Source organism: Mesoplodon bidens (assembly GCF_964165515.1).
Source record: "Mesoplodon bidens genome assembly, chromosome: 16".
NCBI lineage: Eukaryota > Metazoa > Chordata > Mammalia > Artiodactyla > Ziphiidae > Mesoplodon > Mesoplodon bidens.
Window position 1 is genome coordinate 16,757,661 of NC_138173.1, and position 13,518 is coordinate 16,771,178.

A 13,518-nucleotide genomic window follows, 5' to 3' on the forward strand; every position below is an offset into this window, starting at 1 on the left:
TAAATGTGGAATACATTTACAATTTTAAAACTTTTCACTATAGGATTATAAACTTTATTTTTTCCAAATGCCCTTCATATTATATTATCTTTTCTCATTTTTAAAGGTAGGTGAGAACATTGTAAGATTTTCAAGCCTGGTCTTCCAAAGTAATACCAAAATCTGTTCAACTCTTATTGGCAGTATAGGTAAAAGCCACTATTTTCAGTTAAAATTGCAGCAGATCGGGGCTTCCCTGGTGGCACAGTGGCTGAGAGTCCGCCTGCCAATGCAGGGGACGCGGGTTCGTGCCCCGGTTCGGGAAGGTCCCACATGCCGTGGAGCGGCTGGGCCCGTGAGCCGTGGCCACTGAGCCTGCACGTCCGGAGCCTGTGCTCCGCAACGAGAGAGGCCACAACAGTGAGAGGCCCGCGAACCGCAAAAAAAAAAAAAAAAAAAAAAAATTGCAACAGATCACCTTTGTCCCAATAAGTTAAGACAGACTTCAAAGGACTCTAATGCTCCAGGTAATGAAGAAGTTCACCATAGACTCATGGCCACGTATGAATTAGCCCAGTACTCTCCTTGCTGCCATTGCAGATGGTTCTGTGAATTACAGTCCCCATTCAATATCACAAATAGATCACATGTTCATTTGAAAATTTTTGGCTGCTCTATAGTTTTAAGAAAGTAGCCTGACTCACAGTTTGAATTTAAAATATATAAATAAAGGGTGTGTCAATTTTGATTGAAATCAGTCACTGTATTTAAAAAACGACCCTAGGGCAAACAGAAAGATAACCATTTTAAAAAAGACAAAATGAAATTCTAATTGATTAAATTAAAATATAGATCTGATTTTTGGTCCATAGTAAATGATGAGTCTATTTTTTTCCAAAATAATTTGGCATCTTAGCAAACAACTAATTCCAGTGTCTAATGTGAACTTTAATAAAAGTCAACTCCATGGATGAAACTATTTTAAGTTGCTTGGGTTCCATTTTGCCACCAACAGTTTCCTATTTTGAGAATACAAGTGGTTAAATGCAGGCATAACTAACCAATTATGAACATTTCTCAGGGCATATAATTTCACACACCTGAAAAGAAAATATTTTTGAAGTTTTTAAAGTTAACCCTCCCAGCCTACCAGATAAGGTCAGGTAAACGTATGTTTTTTAAATGTTTCAGAGAATCTTCGATGGACAAGTCACTAAAAATCACTAACATAAACACCAAGGTTAAAAAAGTAAAATGTGTATTTGATCATTATTTCCTATGCCAAGAAAATCTATTTCTTTCATTTAAATAGAAATTAGAAATGCAATTTTAAATAACATATCACTTTAATCATAAACAATCTAGCATTTATATTTTCTTTCCTCATAAAACATGACTCATATTAAGGTTAATATGTGGTTACCCAAAGCATAAAATTTTATTCTTGAAAAACATTCGAGATGGCTATCCTTTGAAAGAAATACAACAATAACAGCCTCATTAAAGAAATAAATAAGCATATACTATATACCTTGCCAAATGATGTTTGATATAATAAAACATTTGAGAATTTCTAGACATCAAAATAAATTTCAATACATTTTAGGATTCCTAAAAGGAATTTTAGTTTATAAAGTATTTAAGTAAAAACAAGAACTAGTGAATGAACAGCCATCCATTTTAATATCTGCACAGCCCATTAGCAATTATCTCGTGTCCCCTTATATTATACACACCATATTTCAAAATGAAAAAATAATGAAATAAAATCAGTAATTAAAAAAAAACTTCTCGGGCCTCCCTGGTGGCGCAGTGTTTGAGAGTCCGCCTGCCGATGCAGGGGATACGGGTTCGTGCCCCGGTCCGGGAGGATCCCATATGCCGCGGAGCAGCTGGCCCCGTGAGCCATGGCCGCTGAGCCTGTGCATCCGGAGCCTGTGCTCCGCAACGGGAGAGGCCACAACAGTGAGAGGCCCACGTACCGCAAAAAAAAAAAAAAAAAAAAAAAAACTTCTCATTTTTCCTTTCTCTTATAAAAAGAAGGGAGAATTGTTGAAAAGGACACAGGATTATTTTTTTTAAACACTACCTGGAAGAAGACAGATGTATTTATTGTTTTCTGATAAACACATAACATGTGTACATATATTGCTTAATAAAGGCACGCCTGTTCTCCTTTTGGTTCTCACAACAATTCTGAGATACACAGGACTGAAATATCCCATTTTAGAGATGAAGACCCTGGCTAGAAATGATCAGAGAGATTTGCACACACTCCAGCTAGAACTTCAGGCCCAGCCTCCAGCTGCCTGCCAAGCCCATGCTCCCTCCTGTACCTCACAGGTATCCATGACTTGAACTGGTAAGAACATAAGCTCAGTTATTGCCTTATTGACGTGAGATGGGAGTATACGTTCATAGCGTTGCAAGAATCAAAATTTTTAAAAATAAGACACTGTTAGTCTGATTTATGTTAAGTTTGAATTCGGGAGAACTCGCAAAGAAATTTCAAGAATTCCTTTGAAATATAAACGTTAATTGAACTAGTTTAACCAAGAACAGCACTTTGGAAAGATTTCTTCAATGAATAAGATTTATTTGCAAAAAGCACATGAAATTTTTGGTATGTGATTGTCAGGTTATTTTGCCCACCTACTTTCCTATATTCACATACTGTTAAAATGAATCTATATTGTTATTTTCTTTCATAAAACTATTTTCATAAAAGAACATGTGTAAGAATTTACTTCATTCTCTGCTTAAATTATCAGAAATTTTCCATTAATGGGGGTCCAACTAATGAGGTTTCACAGCAGTGATGTTTGCTTTCAGTGGACCTCTACTTTCATGAAACCTAATAGAGCAGGAAAAGCTCTGAGCCTGATTCTGGTATGTTTCCAAAGATGCTTGGTTCCCTGGAGCCACATGTAGCAAAGTGGCCAAACTAGCATATGGGGATATTTCTGTCCTTTTACATGGCAATTATATTCATTCATTCATTCATTCATTCAACCAAAGATTTTTTGCATCTACAATGTGCAAAATAGAGAGGGCTGAATGTCAGAGGGAGGGTGATTATTCCTCTCTCATATTCTCTGCCCTCAGAAAACTCACAGTCTAGAAGGCAAGCAGATTTGTAAATAAGTGTGGACAATTTAAGATAGAATAAACTGCTAATTAGTGGTTCGAAGCATTTATTGTGTGAAGAAGAAAAACTTCTATTTGGGGGAACAGATAAGATAAATAAATCGACATCTGGATGTCCCCAGGTTGCAAATGAAATGCAATAGGAAAAATAAGAGTTTTATTAATTATATTTATATAATGTCTATATAAATACTGAGTAGAGATAATTTTAATGCAAAAATAGGTTGATGAGATCACTGTATTAGTTATCTACAGCTGTGTAACAAAATTACCCCAAAACTTAGCATCTCAAAATAACATGTATTGATTATCTCACACAATTTCTGAGAGTCAGAAATCTGGAAGCAGTTTATCTAAATGTTACTGGATATCAGGGCTCTCATGAGGATGTACCTTAGCTGTCTGCTGGGGCTGCTTCTTCGGAAGGCCGGACTGAGGCTGGAGGATTCACCTCCAAGAAGACTCCCTCACATGGAGAGAGGAAGAAGAAGGCTTCAGAGCCTGGCACACAGGCCTCTCCACAGGCTGCTTGAATGTCCTCACAACATGGTAGCTGGCTTCCCCCCAGAGTGAGTGATCCAAGAAAGAGCAAGGAGGAAGCCACAGTGGCTTTCATGACTTAGTACCTACAGTGGCACACCACTTCTGCTCTCGTTTCTACTTATTAGAAGTAAGTGACTAAGTCCAGACCATACCCAAGGGGAGGGATTCATCTCAAGGAGTTCATCATCAAGAGACTCCATGTCTTAAAGGGAGGAGTACTGTAAACATATTTTTAGATCACTACAAACACATTCAGGAAGGTGATACAAAAATGTAGGAGTGCTTCTTTATGTATTCCAAGCACCTTTTTAAATTAATCATAGAAACATAGTTGATATGACATATAAACAAAATTATATATGTACAGAAGAAATGTGGACATCAAAGAACCCTTATCACAACATCAGTGCCAATATAAAAATATCCTATGGGCTCTACAAATAAAATATTCATTGACTGAGGGATGAAGGAGATTGCAAAAGAAATGATCAGGAGACCTTAGAAATGTCAAGATGCGTCATATGAGGGTTCAAATGCAATCCTGGAACTGTGGTATTGGATCATCAAACTGAGCACTTGTTGGGTTTGCAAAGTTGCTCCGTGTCCTGATGGGTCCTCCTGCCCATCCCTTGGCAACAAGCACGTATTTATTTTGTGATACATAAACTTTATTAACTTTGATTATCCAGTACCATAGGAACATGAATGGACTCACACTTTGTTAGAACTAGAAGAGAACTTCTCCTCGGTTCTTCATTTTATAAATGAAGAAAATGAGGCTCAAAGGGCAGAAATAAGTCAAATCCAGGATGATGGATCAAGCCTGATAGAAATAAAATGAGAAACCTTGACGGAGGTGGGAGTGCAATGGTAGACTGACCTGCAAGTGCTAATGAGAACAAAGGCGGGGATCCTCCAGTTATCTGCAGGCATTAATATCGCCCTGGGGCTCACCACAACACATGCCATAGAGATCTTCTAGCCTGTAAAGCCCAAAATATCTACTATCTGATCCTTTAGAGAAAAAGTTTATTGTATTTTCACTACAGTGAAATGGCTTTCTCAGAGAAAGACAAATATTATATGATATCACTTATATGTGGAATCTAAAAAATAGTACAAATGAACTCATTTACGAAACAGAAACAGACTCACAGACTTAGAAAACAAACTTACGGTCACCAAAGGGGAGGCAGGGAGGGATAAATTGGGAGTAGGGAATTAACAGATGCACACTACTATATATAAAGTAAACAACAAGGATTTACTGTATAACACAGGGGACTATATTCAATATCCTGTTATAACCTATAATGGAATAGACTTGAAAGAAACAAATAGATATATACATAAAATGTATAACTGAATCACTTGTGCTGTACACCTGAAACTAACACAATATTGTAAATCAACTAGACTTCAATTTCTTAAAAAAGAAATAGATTTCTTATTCTAGCTCACACTTTAGGTAACTTTTCAACATCACAGCTCTAGACCAGAAAGTGGTTTTATTTTTCTTTTAAGTATTTAAGTTGCCCTTCCTACTTCCAAAAAAAAAAAAAAAAAAAAAAAAAAACCCAGAGATCCCAACGTCTGTGCCTTTTCCTCAGAAAGAGAGATGCAAATGCCATCATTGCTAACTGCTCTGCTCAGACATCCGGTTCCAAGCACCATGGTCACTGAGCTCTCAGCCCCCTGCCTGTTTAAGAGTGCAGGTCAGAGGAAGGTCAGAGGCAGTGAGTCTAAATGGTTAGAGCCCCTTTCTCCTTTTTTTCCAGCATCAGCCACAAGCAATTTTCATCCTTGTCACACTCTATTTGTTTGATGCATAGGGACCAAGTGAGCTATCCCAGGACACAAGATGCCGGTCACCTCAGATAAACAAACGTTTACAGAGTGCACGTAAAGGGCCTGACATTGTGTTTGGCCTAGAAATATAAACAAGTCACCGTCCTGACTCTGGAGCAATTTTCCTGTCTAGGTTTTATTCTTCACCTAAAATACCCAACTGGTAATACAGCCTGGTACCGAATTTGAACTTTAACAGCCAGTCTCTTCTAAACTCTCAGATCGCATTCCAACCTGAGCTCTTTTAATGGGCCCAAACCAGCCCTGCCCGTGCAAAGGGAAGTACTGTCTTATTCCTTCCAGCGTGGTCTGACATCCCAAGACATCATCTCACCTTAACCCTGTGAATGTGGGTCCATTACAATTCAGTTAAGAAATAGTATCTCATCCCCCTGGTCAAATCCATTTTAATTAAATAACAATGAGCATTTTTAAAGCACTTACTATTTGTGTGCCTGGCATGGTGGAGATAATATTAGTAACATCAACAAATGCTAAGACAGCATTTCCTGTATGTCAGGCACCATTCTAAGTACTCTCACACATATAACCTCATTCAGTCTTCTCAGCCACCCTGTGACCTAAGTCATTACCATCATCCCCGTCTACAGACAAGGAAAATGGCCCCAGGGAGGCACACAGACGTGCCTGACATCACACAGCCAGTGAGTATCATAGCTCAAATCTGAACCCAGGGAGTCAGGCTCCAAAAACTGTGTTCTTATTCACTAGCTGTCTTTCATATGCTATTTCTAAACCTATAGGAAGGTACTCTTATCCCTTCTTTACAAATGAGGAGGAACTGAGGCTGAGAGAGGTTTAAAACCTTGCCCAAGTGCAGGGCAAAGACCGAAGCAGACATGTCTGACACAAAGTGTCCTGCCCTTTCCAAAAAGATGCCCCAAAGGGCTTGCTACTAGTGGCCGTATATATTGCTTTATAGTTTACAAAGTGCTTTGGCATATGATATCTTATTTCTTCGTCACAGAGACCCAGCAATATAGATCTAATTATCTGTAATTATAAAAACAAAATTGAGGCTTAGAAGTTAAAATAACTTTCCCAAGGTGACTTAGTCAGGAAGCTGTGGCTCAAAACTCGGTATTCTGATTCCAAGTCAAGGTTTTCTTCACTATGTCCAACTGCCTTCCATTTTCAAGTTAGCATCTATTTGCTGTGCACCCATCATAGCCAGTTTAGCCCCAGTTCTAGGCTTTACTGCCTGGGGCTGAAAATGCCAAGCATTGCTTCTGTTAGATCAAGTGAGAGAAGAGAAACTAACTTACTAGGGATCCAACTTATAACTGACAGTTGTAACAAAGAACTTAGGTCATCAGGAAAGACTTTTATATATATATGTATGTATGTATGTATGTATATATATATCTCCACCAGTAGATATTTCCATCAAAATGATTAGCATGTAGGTGATGGTACATCAAAGGCTAAATCTGTAAGACGTGTGATAGGACTAAAACTGTGGTTTCAAACCAGTGCCTCCCTGAGTACAAACTGGGGGTTTCTTGAAGGTTCATGGTGGGCACCTACTGGGTGGTCTGCTCAGTTCCTTCTCTGGGCATCAGCCGCAGAATCATGACTCATGCAACACCAAGCAGAGTCTTTCTTTCTGCATGGTGGATGGTTCAGTAACATGTAAACCATGGTCAGCAGACAGCCAACGCTACACAAGGGGAGTACAAAAGCCAGTCTACAAAGAAAAAGAGGACTGAAAAACATGTGCAGAGAAAACTAGAAAGAAAATTGCTTGAATTTCCTTTCTTAAGACTTTCCTTTTGTTTAAGTCTTTCTTAAGACTTTTCTTTTCTTTGCTTAAGCCAGCTCATGGGAATTCCACTACTTGCAACCAAATAAACTAGAGTTATTCAAGGTGCTAAGGTGGAGGGAAGTGGGATGGGTAGGCGAACAGATAAGGTCTGAAGCCTCACATTCTTCTTGGGCTTTGTTATGGGTTGAATTGTATCCACCCCGCCCCCGCCGAAAAAGACAGGTTGAAGTCCTAATCCTTGGTATCTGTGAATGTGACCTTATTTGGGAAAAGGGTCTCTGCAGATGCTATCAAGTTAAGATGAGGTCATTAGGTTGGTCCTTAAACCAATATAACTAATGTCCTTACAAGAAGAGGACGAGAGGCAGAGGTAAGGGGGAGAATGCCATGTGACAACATGGCAGAGATCAAAGCACAGGAGCTGCAAGCCAAGGAATGCCAAGGATTGTTATAGAGGTCTGGAAGTTAAGAAGCAGCAAGGAAGAATTCCTCAACAGCTTTCAGAGGAAGCCCTGCCAACACCTTGATTTTGGACTTCTAGCCTCTGGAACTGTGAGACAATAAATTTCTGTTGTTTTAAGCCACCCAGTTTATTGTACTTTGTTACAGCAGCCTGATGGAACTAATACAGGCTTCCAATAAGACGCTCATGATTTTAAAAAGGAAACTGAAAACTACTGAATTGTATATTTTTTAATTTATCTAAAAATTTCACTTACATAAAATATCTCACTCATGATAAAGCTGAATAAATGTAATCTTGACCTAATTTATAATTTCCCAGTTAATGTGACTTATACAGATGTAATGTACATATATATATATATATATATATATATACACACACATATATATATACTACTTTTAGAAATCTCTGCTTAATAGTGTTCTTCTCTCTGTTCATAAAATATATATTTAACTTTACCATTTTGGTTAAAAGTCACTTTGCCTTTTTAGAATGTCCAAACATAGAAATAAGGTACATACATCTTTTAGTTCATGGTTTTCTTGCAAAACCCGGCATCTCAGCAAAAACTGCTGTTAGCATTTCAGATTTACCGTAATCTAAAGAAGATGCAGTTATGAGAATACAATGGAGGCCAAAGATATAGTTATTCCAAAAAGCTCTAAAATATCACCATCTGAAATTTTTGTAATAAAAGTAAATTAACCATCTACCATTTATAATAAAAAGCTCCTTTAGAGTCTCAGGAGACCTGATTCCCTCGACAGCTAACAACATAAACAAACATATGTAGTATTGGTGTTTATAATACCTGGCACTGGTATAATGGTTGCATTCAAAATTTTTTATTGTGGACTTGAAGGCAGCCAGATAACTTTTTATCCATGACCACACTTTTTTAGCGATATTTACAATAAAAGTGCATGAGAGGTGTATTGTACTTTTCAGTTATCAAAGAACTTTTAAATACATGACCCCACTTGACCTACAAAATTATAATTTTAAATAAGAGAAGGTAAATATTATCATCTCTGTTTTCTAGTTGAAGAGACTGATGCTTGGAAATCTACCCCAGATCATACAATTATTAAAAATTAAAACCCAGTCTTCGGATTCCATATCTAAAACGTAGTTTTTATGATACCAGGATTCCATCTAAATCAGACACAAGGTTTAGGTAACTGCAGAGCTCACAGCTTCTAAGGAAAAGATAGTGATTTATTTTTTAATTCACTTTTTTAAAAAGAGTTAGTAAATGCTTTTCTTATCTTGACATAATTTCCCTGTAGAAATCCTCATAAACTAAAGAAACTGAAAGATACAGCTATAGCCTGGCCCTTTGATGTCTGTGTTTCAGAGGTGTCTACCTCGGAGAGGCCGACCATGGACCTACGGAGAGAGAATGGGGCCATGCTTATCCAAATGGGATTCCTCAAGAGGGGATACTGGAGTGGCTAGAATTATCACCAAAATGATGTAAAGCCCCACAAATGTCCTCCTCTCCTTTTTGTCCTCATGAGGCAAGTTGAAGAGTTGACAAAACCTACAAAATCTCATGAGCTACTTCTTTCTAGATGTGGAAAACACACAAGCAGAAAATTCCAGAATAAGAAAGGTGGAATTTCTGATTTAAATGTTTTGCCCAGGACTGTACCTCTTTAGGATCAAAATGAGAAGCTACTTCACCTCTGCCCCTGGTCTCTGGTCACATGAAAGATGTATTTCCAAAGTGCCACTATGGTCAGGAGGCTACATCCTAGGAATATTGGGGGTACAGTATACTCTTGTGTTTACTCTGAATATATTGACTTTTTAAAGCAAAACTTTGAAAGATGAATGTGGCAAGCAAGGGACAGTGCAAGTCACTTTGGGAAGTACAAGAATTTCTGGTACCCAGTCTCCTTTTAATCCTTTAGTTTCCTTCAACAACAACAAAAAAAACCAGACAACCTAACTGAAAAATGGGCAGAAGACCTAACTAGACATTTCTTCAAAGACGACATACAGATGGCCAATAGGCACATGAAAAGATGCTCAACATTGCTAATTATTAGAAAAATGTACATCAAAACTACAATGCAGTACCACCTCACACTGGTCAGAATGGCCATCATTAAAAAATCTACAAACAATAAATGCTGGAGAGGGTGTGGAGAAAAGAGAACCCTCCTACATTGCTGGTGGGAATATAAGTTGGTACAGCCACTATGGAAAACAGAAAACTAAAAATAGAGCTACCATATGATCCAGTGATCCCACTCCTGGGCAGATATCTGGAAAAGACAAAAACTCTAATTCGAAAAGATACATGCACCCCAAAGTTCATAGCAGCACTATTTACAGTAGCCAATACGTGGAAACAACCTAAATGTCCATTGACAGATGAATGGATAAAGGAGATGGGGTACATATATACAATGAAATACTACTCAGCCATAAAAAAAGAATGAAATAATGCCACTTGCAGCAACGTGGCTGGACCTAGAGATTATCACACTAAGTGAAGTAAGTCAGAAAGAGAAAAACAAATACCATATGATATTACTTATATGTGGAATTTAAAATATGACACAAATGAACCTATCTACGAAACAGAAACAGATTTACAGACATAGAGAACAGACTTGTGGTTGCCAAGGGGGAGTGGAGGTGGGGGAGGAATGGATTGGGAGTTTGGGGCTAACTGCTACATATAGAATGGATAAACAACAAGATCCTACTGTATAGCACAGGGAACTGTATTCAATATCCTGGGATAAACCATAATGGAAAAGAATATAAAAAAGAGTGCATATATGCGTATAACTGAGTCACTCTGCTGTACAGCAGAAATTAACAGAACATTGTAAATCAACTATACTTCAATAAAAAAAATAAAATTTAAAAACTCCTTCAGTTTCTTGAGTTACCTTATTGCTTTCAGCTAAGTTCTAGGCCCTCTTCCCATCTTAAGCCTGTTTCCGCACCTTCCTAAGAAAAGGGGAAACCTGAGAGCCAAAGAAAGTGAGCCCAGAGGAGCCCACCTGGGGCCCAACACATAGGGACCTCTGAAAAGACTGCTTGCCCTTCGTGGTTGAGTAGGCAGGGGCCAAGATGCCCGGAAACGGCTTCTCCAATGCCACACACTGTTTGCCCTTGAGAAACATCACTCCCTAGCTCTCTACTTCTGAGGCAGCCAAGTATCTTTCAAGAGTAAAACTGCTTCACTCTTCACGTATCAAAACACCTCCAAATGATATGGAATGAGATGGCCCAATAAACACCATTTTGTTGGGACAGGTACAAAAATTTTCATCATTATATTCCTTACCTGTGTTTTTTATTTGTCTCAAATCTTAGTTAATTTCTTAAGTTTTAAATGAGAACCGGCAGAATATTAAAACCTCAAAAGAAATATTATCTGCAGCATTTATTGGCAGAGATTGTTAAATCTGTTAGTGATTCGCCAACGCTGCCACTTGCGTGAAGGTAGGGAGCAAAGTTACATACAAGGGGCAGAAAATAGTAAGTTATTTGCACATTTATTTTTCACTTATTTTATAGGCACTCCCAAACTATTCTTCCTATAATAACAACATCGAATATCACAGGCCCGTAACATAAGTTTAAAAGGCCAAACAAACAACTTAAACGTGTTAAGGGTGCTTTTCCTGTTTAGGGTGAAAGCTACACCATACGGAATGATCTCGAAATGCTTTATGTGAATTACCTCACAAGATGATTTAGGAGAGCCATAAAATACGCTCGGTAACTGCATACAGTATGACTGCAGAAGCACCTTGATAGCACGTGACCCTTTGTTATTAAAATCCTAATCCATTAGCAGTTACTGCTTATTACACAACCACCAGAAGGTCTTGTAAAACACACATTGACAGGAACCACAATGTCATTACTAAAGATCACACTTCTGGTTTGTAATAATTCTATAGTGAACAAAGCTGAGCTACAAAACCACAGGTCAAAAAGCATCATAACTGATGAGAGACCTTTAAAGGCAAAGTCACATAGTGCCACCCCAAATATTGCTATGGAAATTTTCCAAGGAAACAACTCTAACGTACTGAAATAGGCTTTTTTAAAATTAAAATCCGTTGACTTTTTTAAGTTCGAAACAAAGGCTATTTATAAGATGAACTCTTATTGGGAATATTTGTTTATGAGCCAAAGGAAACTTTTTTTCTTCCCGATACGAACTTGAGGAACATTTCTGAACCCTTTCTCTTGTGCTCACAAGATAAACAAACAAAATAAAACCTCAGGTTCTCCTTAATTTAAAGCCCACTCAAGAGTTTATCAAACTGTGAACCTACCACACCAACCACACATTTTATTTTATTTTGCTTTTTTATCACACATTTTAAAGATACACACGCACACACACACACGTATACATCAAAACAAATACAAAACAATCCAAACTTAGACATTGCAAGTTTCACGAGACAAATATATGTTTTCCCTGAGGCAAAGGAAAATGTAAGTCTAAAAATTTTGTTAAGCGTATTGGTATAATTAAGTAATACTAAAGGTTGGCTTTTTCCTCTAGACCTCTACTTTTGATAACTGATACCTTTAAAAAAGATATAAATTAGGTTAGGCTGATGAAATAATGTACCACTTAATTCATAACTTTAAAAATCATTAAAAATTGGTACAGAGCTTTTGAGGAATTTCCAGACACTCAAGTTACAACAAAAATAGTAATTACGATTTTAAGAGTAATAACTCTTGCCTTAGGACTGACATTCTGTTTACTTACAGACTGTCCATTTATCCCCTGGGGGTCTTCCATTGAAGATTTCTTCTTCCGAATTATATATGGGCTATTAGCTACACACTTCTTCAAAGGGTTCCAACACCCCAGCACCTGTGATGAACAGAGCATCAAGCCGCCGTATTAATTGTGTGGCATGAAATTAAGAGCTGATCTTTACGTCTGTAGCTTTCTATTTACTAGCATGTATACACAAGTCAAGAATGCTTACCTTCACTGATTGAATCTTTAAAATAAATATTATGGGCTCACTGTTTATCACAATTTACATGAGCCAAATGTGGCCAAATTATAGCTCAGTGTGTCTGCTGTCAGCAGCTGCAGCCCAAGGAAAAGAAAAAAATGAAGAGGGCAGATAGAGAGCTTTCTACGCGCATTATTTTTGAGCCAACAGTCCAAGAGCCACCCCCCCCCCTTTTTTTTTCTTTTTGAATTCGGTTTCTCCATGCTATCTATCAACGTCAGCTGTACCACAATGCCAAGAGGAAATACTAACAAAGAAATATGATTGTAGTCTGAGCAAGGATAAAAGAGAAAAATCTAGAGTTGAGTGTTTTACCCTCAGGGCAAGGATATTATTATACCATTTCTTAGCAAGTTTACTTTAGGTCACAGTTTCACAGTTGATCAATTCTGAACCTTCAGAGACTCAACACCTTCGAGAAGAGTGGGGTTTGGGCATGCTGCAAGACATGGACGATAAATGTAGTATTTTGAAATATAGTCTATGTTTAGCTATCTGCAAATAATAATAACAATATAGCCGTCTAGCTGCCCATTCTCATTTCCTAACTCTCAGAATTAATTTTCATACTCATGCTCAAATGAGGAACCAAAAGAAACTCCCAGCTTTTCTTGCTTGGTCTTAGCAACTAAGAAATTAATCTACACACCTCACATCAACTTCAACACAGATAAATAGACATGTAAATTTAACCAAAAAAAATAGACACGATCTTAATATCACTCAAG

At 37.7% G+C, this 13,518-nt stretch overlaps 1 protein-coding gene across 3 annotated transcripts in view; it reads right to left on the reverse strand.

Moving 5' to 3' along the window:
* EYA1 (EYA transcriptional coactivator and phosphatase 1) overlaps window positions 1-12,564 on the reverse strand; it is a gene marked incomplete at its 5' end in the record, with an annotated part of 317,837 nt that extends 305,273 nt beyond the window's left edge. For all 3 annotated transcript variants that reach the window (XM_081258276.1, XM_081258275.1, XM_081258271.1), the window contains one exon: window positions 12,532-12,564. In XM_081258276.1, coding sequence (XP_081114402.1) covers window positions 12,532-12,564 — 33 coding nt within the window. The remainder of the gene's footprint in view (window positions 1-12,531) is intronic.
* Window positions 12,565-13,518: the final 954 nt, after the last annotated feature.